This window comes from Salvia miltiorrhiza, chromosome 8 (assembly GCF_028751815.1).
Source record: "Salvia miltiorrhiza cultivar Shanhuang (shh) chromosome 8, IMPLAD_Smil_shh, whole genome shotgun sequence".
Taxonomy (NCBI): Eukaryota; Viridiplantae; Streptophyta; class Magnoliopsida; order Lamiales; family Lamiaceae; genus Salvia; species Salvia miltiorrhiza.
In genome coordinates, this window is record NC_080394.1 from 51,842,738 (window position 1) to 51,866,726 (window position 23,989).

Genomic DNA, 23,989 nt, shown 5'->3' on the forward strand with positions numbered 1-23,989 from the left:
GTGTCAAGATTCGTGGACGGAGGGAGTATTTATTTGTTTCGCTTCCTAAATTAATATACTCAATAAATTTTTTAATATACTCAATAACTCTATCTTAAATTAATATACTCTTCCTAAAAGTTACTCCCTCCGTCCACCAAAAATATGCCACAATTTCCTTTTTCGTCCGTCCACAAAAAGTATGCCACATCCATTTTTAGTAGTAGGGTCCACATCATTCCACTCACATTTAAAGTGGGACCCTTACTCCACTACCAACTTCACTCACATTTTATTAAAACCCGTGCCGAAAGTAAAGTGACATATTTTTGGTGGCCGGAGGGAGTACTATTTGGGAAGCGAAATGAGCATCCAATTTCTTGAAAGCCCAACAAATACTCTACTATGTTATTGAATTTAAATTCAACTATAATAAAACAGGCCCAATATACCAAAAAGGCCCATATAAAATCTGCATTTTAAATAAAATACAGATTTATTATTATTAATATAAAAGGAATGATTGTTACTCCCTCACCTTCGCCACCTCCCTTCCCTCTCTGCAAATTTCCAATCCGCCGCGCCTCCAAATTTCAGCGTGTCTCCCACCCTCTGCAACTTCTCTTTCTCATCTTACCTGTAAAATCTACTCATTCTCATTAACCGCATATCTTCTTCAAGCAGCACCTCTTCACTCAAAACACTCAAGCCTCCGCCAATTCATCTGGTAAGCCCATGTTTCATTTTTTGTAACTCGAAAAATAAAGTAAATATTTATAAATCCCAAAACCATTTATTAATTCTTACACAAGAATAAGTGTCGGTAGCCTCTTCCATTGTCTAACCGCATCTATATAAAGCTGTTATTATAGTTAAATAATTTTTAATTTCTTTTTCTTTTTTCTATATCTGTTTCTTCTTAAATCCATTTTTTGGGGTTCAAATTTTCGATAATGGCATTGGAAGAAGTAACCTTAGTTTTCCTCTGCTTGATTCCAGCTCTAAATATCCTGAATTGGGATTTGGCTAAGCTTATTTTAAAGAGCTTATAAGCTTTGGAGCTTATAATATGTTTTAAGAGTTTTTAATATGTAATTTTTAAGAGCTTATAAGTTGTCAAAGTATTTGGATAATTGAGCTTATAAGTTAGAGTGACAATTTTTTGCTAGAGTGAGAAAATCAAAGAAAATTGAACTTAAATGATTAATGATGAAAATAATAAATTATTGTTGAAAAATATTTGTAAAATGATTATTGCATATGAGATTATAAAAAAATAAGTTGGGGTAGAGGAACTTATTTTTTGAGGAGCTTATAAGTTGTTTTGAGGAGCTTATAAGCTCAGCCAAACACCCTCTAATTAGTTATTTCAGCCAACAACCATTGTACGTTCTAATCATTTTTCATTTTTATTTTTGTTGTTAATAAATTTGTCATTTAATGTGTATTTCACTCTTGCAGTAATCGAACTAACGCATTTATTTCTGGTTAAAAGAGTTAAGTCGAAAAAAATAATGATGGAAAATAGGAATTGATTAAATTTGCATTCGAATAGTATTACTGTCTCAATTATTCTAGTTTACTCAGCAACCGTCATCGTCATTCATTTCAATGTAGCAGATAGCAGGACGCGTAAGTCGATAAGATTCCTTAATATTATTGCCTTCTCAAATTTCTATTTAACTACATATAGTTTCCGTCTAATGTAATATTTACAAATTAACAGATTTGATAGTGATTTCAATATTTAACTACAATTGATGTAACCTATCAATATTCGTTTCTTCAGAAAGCAGAACTATCAAGAAAAATTTCAAATATTTTCTTTTGAATTTAGAGATTACTTCAAATTTAAATTTAAATTATAGAGAAACACAAAAATAATCTTTGTGTAATTACATTCCGATGGATCAATATCTATCAAACATGTCAAATATCTGATCACATATAATAATAATAATAATAATTTCGAAGTGTTTTGGAAAAATTGGATCTGAATTTTGATATGTTGACATGTCAAATTCTGATGGTCTTAAACAAGATTCTCTTGTAAAAAAAAATTATTTTTAAAATTTATCTACCTTCAATTTTATACTCCCTCCGTCCACCAATTAAAGGCCTATATGAAAAAACACGGGTTTTAAGAAAAAATGTATTTTTATTAGTTGAGTGGAGAAAGGGTGTTTTTAAGAAAAGTGTATTTTTATTAGTTGAGTGGAGAAAGGGTCCCACTTTTTTTGTAAAGAATCTTTGACTTTTTTGATTAAATAATGAATAAAAACTTACCAAAAATAGGTAGGCCTTGTTTTTGTGGACGGACCAAAAAGGCAAGTAGGCCTTGAATTGGTGGACGGAGGGAGTATTAATCATGAAAAAAAAAATCAAAATTTTAATATTAATTATTATATATTGTAATTTATTACTCCCTCCGTCCACGAAATAAACTCCCAGTTGAGGTTCGGCACGGAGACTAAGAAAGCTGAAAAAGGTGGTGTAAAGGTGGTGTAAAAGACTAAAAGGGTAGTGTTTATGTATTGTGATTACTTTTACTAATCTTCAACTAGCAATTTGATAATAATAATAATAATAACAACAATAACAATAAAAATAATAAGGATAATAATAATAATAATAATAATAATAATAATAATAATAATAATAATAATTTGAATAATAATAATAATAATAATAATAAGGATAATAAGAATAAGAATAAGAATAAGGATAATAATAATAATAATAACAATAGTAGTAGTAGTAATAATAATAATATAATAATAATAATAACAACAACAATAATAATAATAAGGATAATAATAATAATAATAATCATAATAATAATAATAATAATAATAATAATAATAATAATAATAACAACAACAATAAGAATAAGAGTAATGATAATAATAATAATAATAATAATAATAATAATAATAATAATAACAATAATAATAATAATAATAACAATAATAATAACAATAATAACAATAATAATAATAATAACAATAATAACAATAATAATAATAATAATAACAACAACAACAACAACAACAATAATAATAATAATAATAATAATAATAATAATAATAATAATTAGTTTAGGGGAGACTAATTACATAAGTAATGGTGGAATAAAGTGGCCCAATAGATAAAAGTGTAGTAAATTTAAAAGCAAGGGAGGGTATAATTGTCCGAAAAGCAGAGTAGGAGTTTATTTCGTGGACAAATATTTAAGGGCAAGTAGGAGTTTATTTCGTGGACGGAGGGAGTACGTTGTCCAGCTCCAATCTATATCTATACTATATTAAAAAGGGAGTTTTCAATTTCAAATTGATTTCAAATCAATTTCAAAATTGAGTGGCAATTTTGTAGTTAGAATAAAATTAAAGGTTTATTTATAAAGCTCTACATCTTTTTTTTTCTTTTTCTTTAACTCTTTTTTAAAATTGTGAAATTCGACTAATTATAAAATATTTGATATGCATATGTTATGTAAATATTTGATTTAAAATATAAAAATTATATTTATTTAAAGATTAAAACTTAAGAAAAATCTCTCTCCTCTCTCCTCTTTTTTTGAATAAATCTATTTTTTTCAATTATATTTTTACTTATATTGTTTTCTTTTTTCACAATATCATTTTTTATTAATATGAATTATTGTTTATTATTTTTATATTAAACTAAAATATATTTATCTTAAATTATACTCCATTTTAATTATATTTAGAATTTTGATATAATAATCAAATGATAATCAATTTTATATACTCCATTGTCTATGAAAGAACTTCCTAGGAGGGAGTGACACGTGTTTTAAGAAAAAAGTTGTTGAGTGTATTGAGAGTGGTGAAAAAGTGTTATAATTAATATTGAGGGTTGTGCAAAAGTGAAAAATGAGTAATTATAAATAGTGGGTATAGTCAAAAAATAAGTAGGAAGTTTTTTTGTGGACATCCCAAAAAGGAAAGATAGAAAGTTCTTTCGTGGATGGAACGAGTATAATAAAATATAAAAATATTTTTCGTGCGTTGAGTGCAAATGTTAGTATAATATAAAAGAGGAATTTTTTTACCTCCAATTTTTCTCTCTTAATAATTTTTCCCTCCAAATTTTCTACTCTTTTTTTTATTCTTTTTTCTATTTTATGTTTTTTCAAAAAACATTAATTTCGATTCATAAAATAAATACTCAATATGGATGTTAAATTAAATATTATGAAAAAGATCTTTAATTTGATGTAAAAATTATTAAAAAAAAATTGAAATGAATAAATTTTGATATTTAAAATGTCGAAATTAATTTTTGTTTGCTTTCATTTATCTCTAATGTTGAACATCATACTCTTTTTTCATTTTGTTTTTGTTTATTAGTGAGAAAATAAGTAGATGGCATTTTTTCTTTTAAAAAAGTTTACATGATTGTTTAATTATAATTATTTTAAATTTAAATATTTTTAAATTACAGTAGTTTTAATACAATTAAGGAGAAGGAAATTTGTATTAATTTTAATATGAATTTGGAAATAAAAAATAATGATATATCTTAAAACTAAAGTTTTAAATATTATATACTTCTATTTAATTATGTGTACAAATTATTTATTTATTATTGTTATATTTTCATTTTTATGCTATTCATATTTTCTATGATATTTTAATTAATTTTGGGCTATTTAAATATGAACTTTTAATAATAGTACAATTTGGACTCCCAATGTCGTTATATTAAATGATATCATTATTAATTTTATTATATTGATAGTTTAGTATATTTTGCTTAATCAATTAAATTAACTTAAATTATTTTCTTTACAATCTATAAATTTAATTATTATTTTACCTATTCAATTAGCATACAACAGTCATTGGATTTAGTATTATACTCATTAAGTTGATAACATTGTTATTATACATTATTTTAAATCAAATATTAATATTTAAATTAACATAATTTTTTATTATCAATTAATGTAACTCATAAATAAACATTTTAACATTTTTATATATTTAAAATTTTAAAATAAATAAATATGCCATGGCCCGTGCATCGCGCGGGTGGACATACTAGTAATTGATTAAAATGAGGTTCATGAATGGTGTCAAATGCACAAACTCTTTGCTAGCTACTTTAAAAGTGCTCATTGATTACATTATAGTGTTTCTTTATATCAATTCAAATATTTTCTTTCTCAATATATATACAGAGAAAGATTTATTGAGAATCGACAAGTAACGTAAGAAATGAGAATACGTTTGAACAAGTCATTCCATTTTAATGAACAAGTAGATAATTTTTATGAACACATATTTTAGTCTTGGGTTCGAATCCAACGAGATTTTCAACATATTAAATAGATTGTTGATCAATTATATTGATATGTTCGTAGAATTTATTGATTTTGTTCATTACTCTCATTTCTCACGAAAAAATAAATTCTCAGTGCGTGTAGAAACGATAAAATAACATAATTTATCAATTTCTGTTACAAGTAAATAACCAAAATTTAATCCAAAATGCTCTTTTGTAACTGGAAAAATAAAGTAAATATTTATAAATCCCAAAACCATTTATTAATTCTTACACGAGAATAAGTGTCTGTAGCCTCTTCGATTGTCTAACCGAATCTATATAAAGCTGTTATTATAGTTAAATAATTTTTAATTTCATTTTCTTTTTTCTGTATCTGTTTCTTCTTAAATCCATTTTTTTGGGGTTCAAATTTTCGATAGTCGACATCTGGAAGAAGTAACCTTCGTTTAATCGTTTTCCTCTGCTTGATTCCAGCTCTGAATATCCTGAACTGGGATTTAGTTAGTTGTTTCAGCCAACAACCATTGTACGTTCTAATCATTTTCCATTTTTATTTTTGTCGTTAATAAATTTGTCATTTAATGTGTATCTCACTCCTGCAGTAATCGAACTAACGCATTTATTTCTAGTTAAAAGAGTTAAGTCGAAAAAAATAATGATGGAATCTGTATTCAAGAAGGAAATTACATAATCATTTAAAATAGTAATCTAGTGTCACAACGGTCTATTTAAAGTGAAATATTTGCTGCTTCAATTCTTCACATTTGTTGATGTTTTAGCTTTATATTTCTTCACTCATTCTTGTTGTTTGATTTGGCGATTTGGGACTGAAAATGGGCAGAAAAATGAATGGGAGATTGCATCAATGGGTGTTGATTCTGGTTTCTTTGATGATTTTGCTGAGAAGTGAAAGCTTCTTTGTTGATATCACTTATGTTGAGAGCGTTGTGGCTAAAGGAGCAGGTGAAATAATGCTAAATCCAAAATCTCAAGTTGTTGTTTTAGTTGGTCTCTATAGATTCTGTTAACTCTCTCTCTCTCTCTCTCTCTCTCTCTCTCTCTCTCTCTCTCTCTGTATTTTGACAGTTTGTTTGGATGGGAGTCCACCTGCATACCATTTTGACAATGGTTTTGGAGCAGGAATCAACAATTGGTTGGTTCACATCGAGGTAGTTTCCTCTTGTCCTAGGACTAGGACCTTGATATTCATTGTTCAATTCGAAAGATTTTTAGTAGGTACTAGGTTTATGTAAGAAGAATATATTGTTATGATTTTTCAAATGAAGTTGCTAAGTAGTGTTGAAGGTCAGGATGGTTTTTGTTTAAGGCAAGTTTCGAGTATTTGAATGGACTATTAGCTTTATTCATATCTCAGGAGCTAGCTTTTCCATTCTTGGATACAGGGAGGAGGGTGGTGCAACAATGAAACGACGTGCCTAGCCCGAAAAAGCACCCGGTTAGGTTCCTCCAAGCAAATGGCTAAACAGGTGGCCTTCTCTGGGATTTTCAGCAACAAGCCTCAGTTCAATCCTGGTATGGCTTTGGAATGGCTTTTGTAGTTGTAGTTGTTTGATGATGATGTCTTAAATGAACGACTCGGTGTGATGTTGTTGGCTTCCAGATTTCTATAACTGGAATAGGATCAAGGTTAGGTATTGTGATGGGGCATCATTTACTGGTGATGTAGAAGCAGTTAATCCAGTAAGTCTGTTGTCATGTCTCGTTTCATCATATAATAATGGTGATGCACAACTCTAATTGATGTGTGGAATTTGATCAGGATACTGGTTTATACTACAGAGGAGCAAGGGTCTTTGTTGCTATTGTTGAGGACCTTTTAGCAAAAGGAATGAGCCATGCTCAAAATGTAAGTGCTAAGAGAAACAGAGAGAGAGAGGCTTGATTGTCTGGTTTGAAGTTTGATTTTAACACTATTATCCTATGCAGGCTATTCTATCTGGATGCTCAGCTGGTGGATTGACCTCGATTCTTCACTGCGATAGATTCAGATCTCTTGTTCCCGCAACCACAAAGGTGAAATGCTTTGCAGACGCGGGCTTCTTCATCAACACGTAAGCTCTCACATCAACAACTATGTAGGTCGTCTTATCTCAGCTTATCCGGTCTTGTTTATGACCTAACAATAGGGAGGATGTTTCTGGAGCTCAACACATTGAACAGTTCTACAATGATGTTGTCACAACACATGTAAGTTTGTAAGAAATTTTTGTCCCATTTTCTGGCTCATTTTCTGCAGCCTAACCTGGCTTTCGACTGCAGGGATCAGCGAAGAATCTGCCTCAGTCTTGCACGTCAAAGATGAAGCCAGGCCTAGTTCGAGCCATCTTCATAACTAGATGCTTTTCTTTGCAAACTATTAGACCTTTTTTCACATGTTGGTATGTCTGAAATTGCAGTGCTTCTTCCCTCAAAACATGGTACAAGGAATTCAAACACCCATCTTCCTGGTCAATGCTGCCTATGATTCGTGGCAGATCAAGAACATCTTGGCGCCCGGTGTGGCCGATCCACACGGCCTCTGGCACAACTGCAAGACCGATATAAACAAGTGCTCTACCACCCAGCTGCAAGTCATGCAAGGTTTGATACCTATAACCATTTCCATCTCCTAGTTTATATGACTAGTTACAACATTTCATGTCTGGTTTTTTTTATTTCTCATATTTTTCGCGTATTTTTTAGATTTCAGAACGCAGTTTCTGAGCGCGTTGAGCGGAGTAGAAAACTCTGCATCGAAAGGGTATTTCATCAACTCTTGCTACGCTCATTGCCAGACTGAAATGCAGGAGACATGGCTGAAAGCCGACTGCCCCCGTGTTGAATGGCAAGGTGAGCTGTTTTCTGCTAGTCTCTACTCGCATTTTTCTATTGTATATATCATTGATACGAAGAGTGTATATATGTCTAAATTGGCAGAACATAGCAGAAGCTGTCGGAGATTGGTACTACGACAGAAGCCCGTTTCAAAAGATCGACTGTCCTTACCCTTGCGACAAGACTTGTCACAACCGCGTTTTTGAAGGATTAAGGGGTTCTTGAAGGATACGTAATTGAAGATTAATGAAAGATATATAATTTGAAGATATGCAGAAAGAGTTTCCTATCATTCATCAAGGATTTGCAAATAATGAAAATTATAAACCAAGTGCGGAGAAACTGTCTTTTTGTATGGAGGCGTCAAATATTGTTAAAAAACAGTAATGTATTTTATTGTCTGCAAAAGATTTTATATCATAAAATGCATTAATAAGATGCCACAATTTTATATATTTATATAAAAGCCAAAATGTTTCATAAAAGATGCTCTATTTCATGCTAGATCCTTCAATGAAATCAATAGTTTCTTCGACCTAGTTTCGCTTGCAAACTGATCGACAGCCATCATTGCACATGATGCTGCACCAATCGAGCCATCGTATCTGCAATGAAGATCATATGGATGGCATGCATAAACCAATCTGAATTGCAAAATGACTCGAGCACTTAAAAAGGATGGCAAAATTTTATGGTATATTTGACTAAAATTTGGTGGTTACTCACAGTCCAACCAAGAGGAATGATGATGTCTGCATGACTATAGCGCCTTCACCGGCATGCTTCGAAGAGTTCAAGCTCCTTGCACAGAACCAACTCTCATGAATCGAGGTGACAAGATCTGTTAGAAATGTAAAATCAATGGAAATATGTTTTTGTAAATACCACAAACATAATTAAGGGCCTCCTTGTTCTTCGGAGAAGCTACGACATTCTGAGATTCAACAAAAACATCAAAAAGCTAGAAAGATGAAGAACAAGTAGAATGAAACGGACTAGTATAATCTGCGCTCAAGAAATGATATAATAGCATTTTAGTTAACTAAGAGATCATTTCCTAGACAAAAGAACCATTACTGCAATGGTTGTGCATGTAATGGAGTTGTTGCGAGAGTAGAACTTACATTGGTTTGGCCCGATGAAGAAGGTCTCAGTCTGAAGTTTGTTTCTCTTGACAAAATTGATAAATTGACTGATTTCAATTGGATCTGCTTTTATGCCTTCTTGCTCTGCACTGCAAGAAGAGGCAAATGTATGTGAAATAGGTTATCACATTGACCACTCAAAACAACATCCAAGATTTTGAGAAACAAATTATACCAAACAGAGATGATTATTAGCACGAGGTATAGACTACACATTAACAAATAAAGAGTGCATTCGGCATAGCATTCAAAGTGTTCTTGTTTTTGAACTCCTCAACACCCTAGTTTTAGGTTCAGTATACTAAACCATACAACTGAAACAGATTCTTTTTAAATATCAAAACTCAATTCTAAGTCTGGTCTAAGTTTGCATATTCAACATGACTGAATCTGCAAAAACCTAAGTATTAGAGGAAGAAAAAAACGAGAAACTAATGTGATAGTGATGATTCAACCAATCAAATCCAAGGACTATTCATTCCATCAAAGATTACAACAAGCTAAATTTCCATTAATCAAGTAATTGAAATTATCACTTTTCTTTTTGAACAAGAACAAGAACTTCAAGCTATTGCTTACATAGTAGACACCAAGCGAGAAGGTCCAGTGGGATCATAGTTGATCAAGAGAGCTGCCTTCAAATCCTGGCCTGAAAATTCAAACAAACCTTTAGATATCATCACTCCTTTATGATAGCACACAAAAAACGACTCACTTTTTTTTACAAAAAATTGCAGCCATTTGCACCTGAAGACCCTACGTTGTTTGTTGCCCATTTCTCCCAAATCCTTCGCACAACGCTCCAATCCATTCGTGATTCTTTCTTCAGCAATGGGAACCCCGCAAAAACTCGCTCCTTTTCGATCTCTTTGGAAATGAAAATATACAGGTCGAGAGCTTCACTATACGGATGGAAGAACCACTTAAGTCATTTCATCAAACAGTTGACGAGCAGAAATAAAACCGCATTCATCAAAACCCCACAAAATCATTTCAACCCACAACGACCGATGCTCAAATCTATTCCTCAAGAGATAATTTTTCCAAAAACATGGGCGAACTCAGTTATTACAATGGATTACTGTTATTGAAAGAGGGTCTGGTGCAGCAATTTCTTTTGGGATAAGTTTAGAGCTATTGGTGCAATAATCGGTGTAGCATTGAATTTGTGTAGAGCTGAGCAAGGCTGACTTCACTCTACGCAACTCACAACTCAGAGCAGTCCAAAATGACTTGGATTGTGACTTGCCAGAGAGAAAGGAGGAGATTAGATTTAGGGCCACAGATTTTAGTCGATTGTTAAAATACTGCTAAAAGTAATTTATTCATTTTTTTAATGTTTTATATATGAGTTATTCTTTCTCCATTTCCTTTTCAGAAACTCCAATTTTGCCTAAAACTCGTAAATTTGGTGCTTCATAGCGATAAATTCACTATTCGAGCAACGACAAAAAAAAATAGGAGGATACTATCGAAAAATACTTGAACTATGTCAATTTTCTAATTTATATCATGATTTTTTTCTTTAACAAAAAATATACATGATTTTAAGAGTGATTCTGAATCGTCCCACGACGAGTAATTTCGCTCAAATTCAATATGATGTTACAGTGAGAAACAAGAAGTCGTGGGACTATCATATTAAATTTGGACAAAAAATTTAAATTTCACTTTATTATTGGTCTGCAACTTGGCTTAATCCCCCTAATCTGGAGATTATATAATACTATAAAAATATATTAATCCATATTTAATAGAACAATTGAAAAAACACACAAATCAAATTAAGTGGAAGGAAGAGACTAAGAAATAATACTCGCATGAATCAAGAAAATATGCAAATTTGATTTAGCTTACTCTGACAAAGTATTTACAAATTATAAACAGTACATACATGTGAACAAACACACACACACACACACACTTACATGCATTTCATTCTAATTGAGAATTATTACTACCAACTTTTCAACTCTAAAGCATAAATTTTTATAGATGCAGTTTTATTTCAAAATTGAGATAGAGTATCTTCTTTTATCTTGATCATAGTATAATTTATGTATTAAGGGACGGGACGTAGCTCCAAGTGCTGGATAAAAAAAATTACTATTATATCTAACAATATAAATACTCCAATGAAAGATATTAATATTACCTCAAATCAAAAGTTAATTAAAAGTATATCGAGTACAATGTATCAGGAAATAAAGCAAGTTTTTCTGGGCAAGATGAAATGAAATGATATAGTGTTTGCCACAGACAGCACATGAAGTCACATTTATAAGTAGTTATTCAATTTCTAGCTGTATCTCAAAACACAATATAACTTACAAAAAATAAATACATTTTTTATTTCACTTCACTGTATTATATCTCTAGATTTTTGGATCTATAGTCAAAATGCATCGAGTCAATATACTAATTGAGATTTGTTATCCTAAGCTTTTGAAGTATTTCACAAATTTATTTTCTATTGCTCTGTTTTTCTCCTCGTGAGTGTATGTTTCTTGTGGAGAAACTTGTATCCTTTATGGTTGCATTTACTTTGATGGATAAATTTATCCATGGAAAAGGATGAATAACAAAAATTTATGTCTTTAAATGTCTCCTTTCTTTTCCAACATTTGACACAAAAACATTTTTTCTTCCTTATTTTCACTTCAAGGGTGGATAATATTATCCCTCCATTTTTTGGTGTGATAATATTATTCACCCTTGAAGTGAAAATATGGAAGGAAAAATGCTCTTGTGTCAAATGTTGGAAAAGAAAGGAGACATTTCAAGGTATAAATTCTTGTTATCCATCCATTTCCATGGATAAATTTATCTATCAAAGTAAACGCAGCCTATGGAGAAACTTGTAACCTTTATTCTTCCTACCAATAATTTGGAAATGGATTTACATATTTTTGTTTTTGTTATAAAACACATAGGAGAAAACTAAAACCAGCAGCTGCAACTAGAAAACAAGCTACAACGTGGAACACCAAAATAAAATACCCAAATTGGAAAAATTAAATATTCAATCAAAATCAAGAAAAAAAAGGAATAAGCTTCTTACACAAATGTATGATTTCGAATGGGAAACACAAAAATAAAACAACAAAATGTGCTTTAATTTGTCTTTCTTTTGAATGGGAAACGCAAAGTTGTGCAGGATAGATTAAAGATCAAAGGCATTTTCTTTGAGCATTCATTCAATCAACATGTGGTGAAGTTCAAAACTCTTAGCAATATTTCTCACCTGAATTTTCCACTCTGAGAATTGCAACGCCTCAATCATTCATCACCGACTAAAATTGCTCTCTCTCTTTCTCTCTAGGAGAAGATTTCTTCAATTGCTTCACAGTCTAATTCTATGGAGAAAGAAGAAAATCAATATAACACAATTCATCAGATTCACCCACACGGAAAAGAGAAAGAAATTACAACCAACAACAGCCAGAATCTCAAAACAGATGAGAAAATATTTGAACAAAATAATCAGAATACTTGGAGCCCCATTGCAAAAAACTACAAACACATAGTGAAAGTGCTGAGGAATTTGAAACTTTCTCGGTAAACTCTAACAAAGTCTTTATTACCTTAAATAATTATTACTCCATGTTAAAGGACACAACTACAAACACATAGTGGGCATTGGTTTTGACGAAAATCCAAAAAAAAGGTGGGCAGCTCACATACCACTACAATTTCCTACTCAACACGACTTAGTTTAACTTCTTCCACGAAAAATTATCTTCCTTTTCACACAGATAAAAATCAAACAAGTGGATTGATGAGGAACGGAATATGGGGAGTGAAGGCGAAATCGGCGATATATGTGGCTGTGGGACGGAATGTGAAGGTGGGGAAGATTCGGCGATATATGTGACTTGGGCGGTGGACAATTTCGCTGGGAGTAAGATTTGCAAAAAAATTACATAAGATTCCCTCCCTTCAGCAAGTAGAAGTAGCACAAATTCACAATTACCTTGAGCAACATACTTCGAGCAGTTCGGTCTTCTCTCCCGGTGGTGGCTAGCAGAGGACGACGGGAATCAGTTGTTAGCCCGGCGCTGGGTGGGTGGCGTGGGTTTGGGCGGAAGAAATTTTGAATGGTGGCGGAACTATACCCAATTAGGCTAGGGCTTAAAGCGAAAAAGAAAAAAAAAAAAAAGAAAAATTAAAAAAAAATAACAAAATTACACAACGATTAAAATCTACTCCCTCCGTCCACGAAAAAGTGTCTCATTTGGGTGCGACACGGATACTAAGAAAGCTGATAAAATTGTTTTGAGTGGGGTAAAAATTACAATAGGGGTAGTTCTAATGACATTGATTAGTGTTAGGTCCGGAGGGTCTCGAATAGGTGTATGGGGGGAATACACATATGGGCTATTTTTCTTTCCTCTAAAAACAGAGGGATCTCAAGATAGAGATCTAAACGAAACTTTACAAGCAAACTAAGACACTTGTTAACTGAAAGGAGTTTTGACCAAACAGGGTTGACGACTGATACTGAAAGACTCTTCAGTAAGGAGTTATCAGTTAAGTTACTGAAACTTAACTGATGCACGTTAAGGCTTCAATCGAGTTTGCTAAAACAGAGATGATATAAATCTTCCTGACTATCAGAGGATAGATCAGTTAGACTGATATCATACGCAGCGGAAATAACTTTGTTTCGTAATAGCCTCGGTTGAGCACGTTGTTAGTCTTAGGTTTCTCTTTGCAGTTAATCAGTATTCAGTTTATCAAAAGTAACAACACAAGTAAGAATGTAAAACTGAAAGCTGTAAATAACACAGAGACTTTTACGTGGTTCGAAAAACACTTTCCTACATCCACGGTCGGTTGATCAGACCAACAATCCACTCCGCAAGTGCTTAACTGGTGCACTGCAAACCGAACCGTGTGCTTGCCGGGTGCACACAACCGTTCCACTGAAGATTCCACTCTTCAGTACCAACACTTCACTCGCGTTGGATTTCTCACTCCTAGCACGACCTTGCACTAGGATCTCAAGGAGTCAGAGTACCTTCCTAAACTCATTTACCACTCAAACACTCGATTCTATCTCTCGAAAGGAGGTTTGAAAACTTGCCAACTAAACTTCAAAGAACAAGTTCTTTGGAGCAAGTTTGACCTAGGCTTCTGGGTAAACAGATATCAGCCTAAGGTCTAAGAGAATGTGTGTAATCAACAGTGACTGATTTTGGCTTTGGAATTCTCTTGTTCGATTCAAGCTTTGGGGAGGTTGAGCTTTGAGCTGAGTAGCAATTTTGGCAGAGCTTTAGCTTATGTCGTTGAATCGGTGAAGATTGAAGTGATCATCGAGCACTACTTATAGGAGAGATCTTGAATAGATCCGTTGGCGGAGAACGTCTTCAAGATTTCTTCCGTTGGAGAGCTTTTTGAATTTGGGCTGAGGCTTCAATCTTCGAGGTTCCTTGTTTGGTGGGAACGACTATGTTGATGAGCAGGAGATGCGACGTCTCTGATAAAGTAGCCACCAAATATGAATGACCTCTGCAGAAAGGGATGATCCTGAGATCTCTGCATTTAATGCGGCTGTACTATGTGAGCACGTGGCTTCCTTTGAACGTTGGAAGTTCAGTCCGAGGAAGAATGTTTAACTGATACTTGACTTTAGTATCAGTCTGCTGAGTCCACGGGGCACGCATTAAGTAATCAGTTCTGAACTGATTCTTCAACTGTTACTTCAGTTGGTAACTTCAGTCTTCAATCTTCAGTCCTTCGTTCTTCAGTCTTCAGAACCGCAAGCTAAACTAGAAACGAACTCTAACACTTGAGTTCAAACTGTTCTAGTCTATTACATATTAAACCTAAGGATTTTGGTATCATCAAAACAAGACAAGATATTCCATGGGGTTCCCAACAATTAGTTTGTTAATATTTTCTTGTCTTTTAGTTGTTGAGAGTTTAAACAATCATACTCCTTATTGAGTTCGATTTTGATGTTAAAGACTAGTATTTAATTTTTATGCCTATTTTAATTCTTGTGTTTTTTTTAACATATTCATTCTTGTTTTTTATGCCTATTTTAATGTTACTATTTAATTTTTATTTTATTATATAATTGTAGAGAAATCAATTCATTAGTTGGCACTAATATATAAAAATAAAATTAAATTTACTTTAATTTGTCAAAATATAAATATAAAAATTATTATCCACACATATATTATGTGTGGTTTAAAAAAATTAATAGAGGTGCACACCAAATATAAAAATAAACTTCATTAAATAAAATAAAACTTAAAAAAGAATTACCGCCATATAATAAATGTTACAAATAAATTTTCTGCTACACATTTTAAATGTCAATAACTAATTGAAAGTTTCAAATTGTTTCACCTACACATTTTTCAAAATATGTGTGGGTAAAACATCAATTAAGATTTGCATAAATAATTTAGAATTCTTACACATAGATAATTTAGAATTATGAGTGGTTAATAACTTTTATTAGTTTGCCACGTTGGCGCAACAAATTTAAAAATAAATTTTATTATACATAAATAAAACTTAAAAATAACCGTAAAATAATAAGTGTCACGAAAATATTTTTGCCACACATTTTAAATGTCAATAATTAATGAATTTTTTTGTGTGAATTACCTACACATTTTGAAATTATGTGTGGCTAAACTACCACTCATTATTATGTGTGGATAATTATGTGTGGGTAAAAACTCAATTTCTTTTAGTGCGGAATTCACACGTGAAGTGGAGTTATTCCATTGGCTAATCAACAAACACACATAGCCCAAAAGCCATTAAATCGGGTTGTAGATATGATTGGAGATACAATTTGGAGGGTTTGTGTGTATTTCTTCCACTTGTTTGAGTTCAGAGAAAGAGTAATTTAATTTTGGGGGAAATGGGATTGATTAGGCGTGGGGGAGTTGGTTTCGTAGTTTTAATTAGTGAGTTAATTGTGTGGGTTAATTGCATAGATTAAATAAAATTGTGGATTTATTAATGACATAAGTTGTAAATAAATTGAAAAGTAAAGGGTATGAATGTACAAAAAAGTAAACAAGACACTTTTTCGTGGAAAAAAAAGGGATAAGTAGGGTACTTTTTCGTGGACAGAGGGAGTATATTTCTATATCTATATATTATATATAAAAGAACAGTATAACAACAACTACTTTTTCCCACCAAAATTTCTCTCTCCTCATTTTTCTTTTTTTGTTTTGATTCTTTTATAAAAATCATCAATTTTGATTAATAAAAAGATATTCCACATGGATGTTAAATTAATGTTAAATTAAAGATAACGAAAAGATCTTTAATTTGATTTTAAAATTATAAAAAATAAATTTAAAACGAATAAGTTATTATTAATTAAAGTTACAATTTTTTTTCTCTCTCATCTTTTATCTCTCCTTTCTCTTTTCTAATTTCTTTTAATTATACGGTTCTTTCTCCGTTCATTTTTCATATTTTCTATTTATTTTTTATTATAACGATTTAATGCAACTAAAAAGATGAAACTTATATTTATTCATTTTAGAACTCTTTCAATTAAACATAATTTTTTAAAGTGAATTTTATATTAATATAAATTTATATATATATATATATATATATACACACTATATATTTATATATTAAAATAGATTTTCAAATACGATATAGATTTATTAAATTTTCAGTATGTTTTTATATGAATATTTATATTTATTTATATTAACATATTTGTTATGAGTATTTCTTAATTGAATTTAATATTAGATTGACAATTACTTATCTATGAAGCAAAAAAAATGATTAATTGGAAAATCATTAATTGGAGAATCATTATTGATTCTCTTTAAAATATAAAATAAAAGTAAATTAAAGAGTTTAATTTTATAGTAACATGTCTATTCAAATTTATTTAATCATATACTCCATATTTTTTCTGCTAACCCATTGATAAAAAATATTTTTCAGTAAAATACACAAATAAAAATTCTGCTAACCCATTGATAAAAAATATTTGTCAGTAAAATACACAAATAAAAATTTTGATGCATATAAAAATAATTATTGTTATGTTTATTCAAATTACATAGCATGTATGCACTTACGACTCATCAAGATTTATATTTACATTTATTCGCACGAATGGGCGTGTGCTAATAATCTATATAAAAGACCAGTTTTTAGTGGCTCTTTTTTGGCGCCAATTTTAGCAGTTTTAGAAAACCCAGTTTTTTCGGCATCTCCCACATCATATTTTCTGTCTCTTAACTCCTTTTAACCAAATCCTTCTTCTTTTTTTGTCCATATTCCAGTACCTCATAAGACTACCCCCAACCGTGATATTTGGGGAGAGTCATGCTAATAGGACAAAACAGTTGATAAAAAAAATTTGGAAAGTCACCAAAATTGCTCGACCTGGGGGATCTACCGCCCCAAGTCACGCTTCTCCATTTTTTCTCTCTCCCTGCCACATGTCAAATTTTAACTGGTGGATTAAATATTTGGATAAACAAAATTTTATAATGTTTTATCTTTATAAAAAATATATTAAAATTATATTAAAATTTTTCTTATTTTTAGCTCTATAAATAGAGCTTAATTTCACTATATTTTCGACCCAAACCCTAACCCTAATCCCGCCTCAACGATGCAGATTTTCGTGAAAACCCTAACGGGTAAGACGATCACCTTGGAGGTTGAATCCTCCGACACGATCGACAATGTCAAGGCCAAGATCCAGGACAAGGAGGGCATCCCGCCGGACCAGCAGCGCCTGATCTTCGCCGGAAAGCAGCTCGAGGACGGCCGCACCCTCGCCGACTACAACATCCAGAAGGAGTCCACCCTCCACCTGGTCCTCCGCCTCCGCGGTGGCGCGAAGAAGCGCAAGAAGAAGACCTACACCAAGCCGAAGAAGATCAAGCACAAGAAGAAGAAGGTCAAGCTCGCCGTGCTCCAGTTTTACAAGGTCGATGACTCCGGCAAGGTTCAGCGCCTGAGGAAGGAGTGCCCCAACGCCGAGTGCGGCGCCAGAACTTTCATGGCCAACCACTTCGACAGGCACTACTGCGGTAAGTGCGGGCTCACCTACGTCTACAATAAGACCGCCGGTGATTGAGGCGTTTTTTATATGTTGATTTGAACGCTGTTTTTTATGTTATAATTTTGAATCTAGCTTTCTGGTATTATGGATTTTGGCTAAGTATTGTTATGATTCTACAATTTTATTTTTAAGTGTTTGAATTTAGTTTTAAAAAAAAAAATTCACTATATTTTCACACCAAAACAAAAACTCTCTCTTTCTTCATTTCACTATATTTCCATTATGGATCCAAATTATCCCAATTATTATTATCCAAATTCTCAAAATCACCAAAACTCCCAAGATTATCCTAATCCTCAAGATTCTGCAAATTTTTCATCTTATCCGACTCATTTTTTTTCAAATTTCGAAAATCAACCAAATTCTCAATTTTATGAATCTCAATTTTCTCCAAATTTATGTCAAATTTCTACCTCTCAAAGAATTTCCACATCAGAAAATGTCTCTCATAATTTATTTATGGGTGTTCAACGCCCAAACAAAAATCAGAAAGGGGCAAAAAATGTAGCTTGGTGTGTGAAGGAAGATGTTGCCCTTATGTCATCTTGGATCTATGCTAGCGAAGATAACGTTCGAGGAAAAAATCAAAGAGGAGAATCGCTTTGGGCACGTGTTCATAAATTGTTTCACAACACTCAAGCATAAAATCCAAATGAGCTCAACGAACGAAACATTAAATAGAAGCTCAAATGTGGAGAGGGGTTGAGCAAATAACAAAGTTAACTCTGAATAGAGACAACCCTGAGCAAAGGCAGCCCCGAACAAAGGTAGCCCTGAACAATGCAGTCCCGAGTAAAGGTAGCCCTAAGCAAGGTCGCCCTGAGTCAGCCCTAAAGAAGGCTAAGAAGTCAAATCCGAGAAAGCCCACCAACAGATCTGAAGACATATGTCAAATCCAATTGTCCTGAGTCAAGTCCGACAGCCCGACTTATTAGCTCTAAAAGATAGAAAACCTATAACCTAAACTCTATTATTTAAACCAAGTATTCTTTTATCTTTACTAGTGTTTTTCTCACTAGATTTTCACCAGAAATTTTTAACGAGGCTTGGGCCAAGGGACATTCATTAATGGACCCTTGGTATTGGGTTTTAGTTTTAGACTTATAATAGCCTATAAAAGGGGAACTTCAAGCAAATAAAAGGGATGAGCAATCGTCTTTATAAAACTTCTCCTTTCTTTCCCTACAAGTTTTGGGCAAATTCTTTGTGTTCTTGGCTCGATTTTTTCCAAACTCATCACTTACATCGTGCTTCGCACAAATATAACACTAGTATTAAGTAATTTTGAACCCTAGGATTAGCACATGTTATTCATTTATATATACAAAAGATAATATTGTGGCACAAATTAGTAATAAAGAATCTTAAATTAATGTTAATTGGATTAACATTTAAGATCCTTTATTGCTAATTCATGTGACATTATCTAATTAATAATTGAGATCATTTCCTGTCAATTTGTGCGACATTATCCATTACATTATAAATAAGAGGCACCTTGGAGCATCCGCATTAATTATATATTACTCTTTCCATCCACGAAAAAGCCTTAATTTACCATTTTTGTCCATTCACGAAAACATGTTCTGTCATTTTCTTGTCATTCATGGACCCACCTGATCAAAAAAAAAAATTCATGGACCCACCCACCATTTTTTATTATATGAGCCATTTTCTCCCACAACCTCTCTTCACTTTTTTTAAATTTATTCGCCAATTTCTCCATTTACTAAATAAATAATTAATTTTTTCTAGTACCCGTGCTACCCTCCCTTAGGACTATAGTTATAAATTAATAAATTTTAACTAAGAATTGAGATGCACGCTACATTAATTATATTTTTTTAATTATCATTAAATAAAATTAGGAGGGCGTACATAATACGTAGAGAATATTAAACTAAATTAATGCATTGTTGAAAGTTGAAATTACATGATAAATTATAGGAGTTAAACTATAGATGATTTATTAGCAGAAGTGAGGAAGTGAATCTGTTGAAGAAGAGGAGTTAGAGATTGCATGAGCTTCTCAGATGGATGGTTGTGAGTTCCCTCGTAGGTTGTCATAACAATGCTGCTGTCTTTGCTTAGCCTCTCTACTTGTTTCTTCACATTGCATGTGGGGTGCGTGCATCGATAGTAGCTCCTAAATACACAAAATATCAAATTAATTAAATTATTTTATACTCCCTCTCCGTCCCACGAATCTTGAATCAATTTTCTTTTTCATTCGTCCCACGAATCTTGAGTCATTTCTATATATAATAAAATTTAGGAGTTTTAATTAAACTTATCTTAATTAATTGTGTATTTTTCTACTTTATTACTTTTCTACTTTATCACTTTTCTAGCTACTTTATTACCTAGACACTTAACTAATCACTTTTCTATATTTTATTACTTACATACTTAAAACATTAATTCATGTGCCAAAAAGAAGTGACTCAAAATTCGTGGGATGGAGTGAGTACATCACATACGTACGTATTTTATAATTAAAAATTATCACAGCTAGAGACCGAGCCAAGCCTTGGTCCGACTCAGCATTCACCCGAGCAAAAAAAAAATATTCATTATATTTAGGTGGTATTTTGCATTTTTTATATATAAAATTGAATTAATTTCATTTCTTTAAATATAGAAATATAATTTTATTTATTCATTTTTAAAATTCCTAGCTCTGTTCCTTATCATAATTTTTACATGCATATTAATGTGAGATATTGAGGCCTACTCCCAATTTGTACTCCCTCCGTCCCAATAAAAGTGGCCACATTTTCTTTTTGGGTGTCCCATTAAAAGTGGCTACTTTCTAAAAATGGCAAAAGTTTACTTTAATTAAGTCAACAATTACTCACTAATTTGGTCAACAATTGTAGGCCACTTTCTAAAAATGCCAAAATTACTTTAATTAAGTCAACAATTACTCACTAATTTGGTCAACAATTGTAGGTCACACTCTATTAAAACATATAACACTCAATTTCTTAATCTCCGTGCCCAAAAAAAGTGGCCACTTTTATTGGGACGGAGGGAGTAATAGATATATGCATACTAGGCCATTTAAGTTCCTTTTAACCTTTTTATTTCAAGAAATTCCAATCCTTTGTTTGGTTATATATAATTAAATATAAGAATATCAATGAGCGTGGAAAGCAATTGTAGGAATTTAAATTTGTGGCGTTGTCAAAGAGTTTGTTATTAGTTCATCAAACTAACCAATTAACATTTTTTTTTCAATTATATATATGTGAAACCAAAATTCTGATCCTAAATGCAAATTGCCAATAAGAAGATCAAACATCTTGCATCTAAAACATGTCACTATTTTATATTTCAATCTTGTATTTCGTTAATTTTATAAAATAAAATACTCATCTAATTATACTCACCTTCGTCCCATTTATAATACTAGTATACTTTCCTTTTTAATTTATCCTATTTATAATTATACTTTTTGAAAATAGTATACGGTCCATGTTCACTTTACACTATTAACATTTTATTCTTAATTTACGCGTTCATTTCTATTGTGCTATTTTAAATGGAACGGGAGGAAATATTATTTTATATTTCAGTCTCATATTTCATTAATTTTACAAAATTAAAAATGCGAAATCGAAACATTTCTCACCTAGGAAACTTGCTATTCTTGACAGATTTTTGGCCATATTTTCTCCAGCGATAGCCATCATCAAGTATATCCTCTTGGCTCCTTGTCTGAAACGCAAACCGCTGCGGAAAACTCATTTTTCTCCTCTCATAATTTCCTCTTTTGTTTCTGCTGTTATCAACTTTGCAATCTTCCTCAAATTTAGGCACAGAATTTTGCAGCGTTTGGCTCCGAATCTGATCCATTTCTGGAAAAGAATCTGGGAAAAAGGAAGGTGTTTGAAATGGCGCAAAGAGATGATGTTCTTGCATGATGGGGAAGAATCTAGAGAGAGAAATGAAGTGAAGGTTTGAGGTTTATTTATGGAGATGAGAGAGAATTTATTTTGTAGTAAACTGAGGCCAACTAAATTTCAACTAATTTCGGTTCAACTGCCCCACTGGGTATATACGTGCATGCTTCTCTCTAGGTCTAACGTTATTTACAAAGCATGAATTTCTATATTTATGTGTGTGAATATATATCTAGAGGGAGAGAGTAGGGAGAGTTTTTTTTAATAATTCAAGTATTTGGAGCTTTATTTTTACTCATTCATATGGTTTAATATTTGATCCTCCAAAATATCTACCGACATGTTTTATGATCGTGCTACCTCTTTCAAGTTAGTATTAATTTTAAGATGAATTGTGTTGGGAAACTTGTGGAATATCCTAACCCTTGTTTTGATAATACCAAAATTCATAGGACTTAAATGTAATAGACTAGAATCGTTTTGAACTCAAGTGTTAGAGTTCGTTTCTAATATAGTTGCGGTGTCGAAGACTGAAGACTGAAGACTGAAGTTACCAACTAAAGTATCAGTTGAAGAATCAGTTGAAGACTGATTATTTAATGTGCGCCATAGACTGATACTAAAGTCAAGTATCAGTTGAACATTCCTCCTAGGACTGATCTTCCAATGTTCAGAGGAAGCCACGTACGCTCAAGTACAGCCGCCAAGTACAGCCGCATTAAATGCAGAGATATCTCAATATCTTATCTCTGCAGAGGTCATTCCTATCTGGTGGCTACTTTTCAGAGATGTCACATCTCCTGTCCTTCAAAGAGAGCCGTTTCCACACAGACAAGGAACCTCGAAGATTGAAGCCTCAGCCCAAATTCGAATTGCTCTCCAACGGAAGAAATCTTGAAGACGATTTACGCCAACGGATCTATTCAAGAGTTCTCCTACAAATAGCGCTCGAGGATCACTTCAATCTTCACCGATTCAACGACATAAGCTGAAGCTCTGCCGAAATAGCTACTCAGCCTAAAGCTTAACGGCTCAAAGCTTGAATCGAAGAAGAGAATTACAAAGCCAAAATCAGTCACTGCTGATTACATACATTCTCTTAGACCCTAGGCATATATTCTGTGTACCCAGAAGCCAAAGGTCAAACTTGCTTCAAAGAACTTGTTCTTTGTAAGTATAGTTGGCACTCGTTTAAACCTCTCCTCCATAAGAGTGTTTGAGTGACTCGGAGATTCAGGAAGGTACTCTGAACTCTGAAAGGGATGTCTGAGCACGAGGTGTGCTTAGCAGGGAAACCCTACGCGAGTTGTGTAGGTGCTGAAATCCTATACGAGGTGTGTAGGTGGGGAAACCCTACGCGAGGTGTGTAGGTGCTGAAGAGAGTTTATCTTCAGTTTACGGTTTGCAGTGCACCAGGCAAGCACTTGCGGAGTGGATTGTTGGTCTGATCAACCAGCCGTGGATGTAGGAAAGAGTTTTTCCGAACCACGTAAAAGTCTCTGTGTTATTTACAGCTTTCAGTTTTACATTCTTAACTGTGCTATTTCAATTGATAAAACTGAACACTGACTAACAGCTAGAGAAACCCTAATCCAACTATCTGCTCCACCGAGGCTATTCGAAACTAAGTTTAATTTCCGCTGCGTATGATATCAATCTAACTCACTATCCTCTGATAGTAAGGAAGAGAGATATCATCTTTATCTTTGCAAACACGACTGAAGCCCTTA

General features: G+C 32.4%; 4 protein-coding genes across 8 annotated transcripts; 2 read left to right on the plus strand and 2 right to left on the minus strand.

The window, feature by feature from the left end:
- The first annotated feature begins 520 nt into the window (after positions 1-520).
- On the plus strand, positions 521-8,593 carry LOC130998966 (pectin acetylesterase 8-like). 4 transcript variants are annotated; one of them, XM_057924409.1, is made up of 12 exons: positions 521-706; positions 6,134-6,255; positions 6,379-6,461; positions 6,696-6,825; positions 6,914-6,993; positions 7,073-7,159; positions 7,240-7,364; positions 7,440-7,500; positions 7,573-7,626; positions 7,710-7,893; positions 7,996-8,142; positions 8,230-8,593. In XM_057924409.1, exons 2-12 carry the CDS (start codon positions 6,138-6,140, stop codon positions 8,331-8,333), a joined length of 1,173 nt encoding a protein of 390 aa, XP_057780392.1. In that variant the 5' UTR covers positions 521-706; positions 6,134-6,137; the 3' UTR covers positions 8,334-8,593. The 4 variants fall into 4 exon arrangements, with proteins under 4 accessions (XP_057780392.1, XP_057780394.1, XP_057780391.1 ...); XM_057924411.1 differs by lacking the exon at positions 521-706 and adding an exon at positions 5,668-5,818; XM_057924408.1 differs by lacking the exon at positions 521-706 and having other exon boundaries at positions 5,958-6,255.
- On the minus strand, positions 8,496-13,404 carry LOC130998967 (uncharacterized). Of its 2 annotated transcripts, none has more exons than XM_057924413.1 (7): positions 13,246-13,404; positions 12,517-12,628; positions 10,020-10,174; positions 9,852-9,921; positions 9,252-9,361; positions 8,854-8,968; positions 8,496-8,732 (listed from the first exon to the last, which is right to left on the minus strand). In XM_057924413.1, the coding sequence occupies exons 3-7, from the start codon at positions 10,081-10,083 to the stop codon at positions 8,624-8,626; spliced, it is 468 nt and encodes a 155-aa protein (XP_057780396.1). In that variant the 5' UTR covers positions 10,084-10,174; positions 12,517-12,628; positions 13,246-13,404; the 3' UTR covers positions 8,496-8,623. The 2 variants fall into 2 exon arrangements, with proteins under 2 accessions (XP_057780396.1, XP_057780397.1); XM_057924414.1 differs by having other exon boundaries at positions 9,988-10,174.
- A 4,459-nt stretch (positions 13,405-17,863) lies between these two features.
- On the plus strand, positions 17,864-18,485 carry LOC130998968 (ubiquitin-40S ribosomal protein S27a-like). Its single transcript, XM_057924415.1, has one exon. It carries the CDS (start codon positions 17,899-17,901, stop codon positions 18,367-18,369), a length of 471 nt encoding a protein of 156 aa, XP_057780398.1. The 5' UTR covers positions 17,864-17,898; the 3' UTR covers positions 18,370-18,485.
- A 1,699-nt stretch (positions 18,486-20,184) lies between these two features.
- On the minus strand, positions 20,185-22,380 carry LOC130998969 (probable WRKY transcription factor 43). The gene is made up of 2 exons (XM_057924416.1): positions 21,989-22,380; positions 20,185-20,500 (listed from the first exon to the last, which is right to left on the minus strand). The coding sequence occupies exons 1-2, from the start codon at positions 22,276-22,278 to the stop codon at positions 20,305-20,307; spliced, it is 486 nt and encodes a 161-aa protein (XP_057780399.1). The 5' UTR covers positions 22,279-22,380; the 3' UTR covers positions 20,185-20,304.
- Between the last annotated feature and the right edge of the window lie 1,609 nt (positions 22,381-23,989).

What these genes read in the sequence shown, in the direction of transcription:
- LOC130998966 (XM_057924412.1), top strand. Translation starts at nt 6,126, where the DNA reads ATGGGCAGAAAAATGAATGGGAGATTGCATCAATGGGTGTTGATTCTG. An exon ending in ATGTAGAAGCAGTTAATCCA is followed by an intron (nt 6,994 to 7,072) that starts GTAAGTCTGTTG and finishes GAATTTGATCAG; the next exon opens with GATACTGGTTTATACTACAG. An exon ending in GAATGAGCCATGCTCAAAAT is followed by an intron (nt 7,160 to 7,239) that starts GTAAGTGCTAAG and finishes TATCCTATGCAG; the next exon opens with GCTATTCTATCTGGATGCTC.
- LOC130998967 (XM_057924413.1), bottom strand. Translation starts at nt 10,083, where the DNA reads ATGGATTGGAGCGTTGTGCGAAGGATTTGGGAGAAATGGGCAACAAAC. An exon ending in AAACAACGTAGGGTCTTCAG is followed by an intron (nt 9,922 to 10,019) that starts GTGCAAATGGCT and finishes TTGAATTTTCAG; the next exon opens with GCCAGGATTTGAAGGCAGCT. An exon ending in TCATTCCTCTTGGTTGGACT is followed by an intron (nt 8,733 to 8,853) that starts GTGAGTAACCAC and finishes TCTTCATTGCAG; the next exon opens with ATACGATGGCTCGATTGGTG.
- LOC130998968 (XM_057924415.1), top strand. Translation starts at nt 17,899, where the DNA reads ATGCAGATTTTCGTGAAAACCCTAACGGGTAAGACGATCACCTTGGAG.
- LOC130998969 (XM_057924416.1), bottom strand. Translation starts at nt 22,278, where the DNA reads ATGCAAGAACATCATCTCTTTGCGCCATTTCAAACACCTTCCTTTTTC. An exon ending in AAGAATAGCAAGTTTCCTAG is followed by an intron (nt 20,501 to 21,988) that starts GTGAGAAATGTT and finishes TTGTGTATTTAG; the next exon opens with GAGCTACTATCGATGCACGC.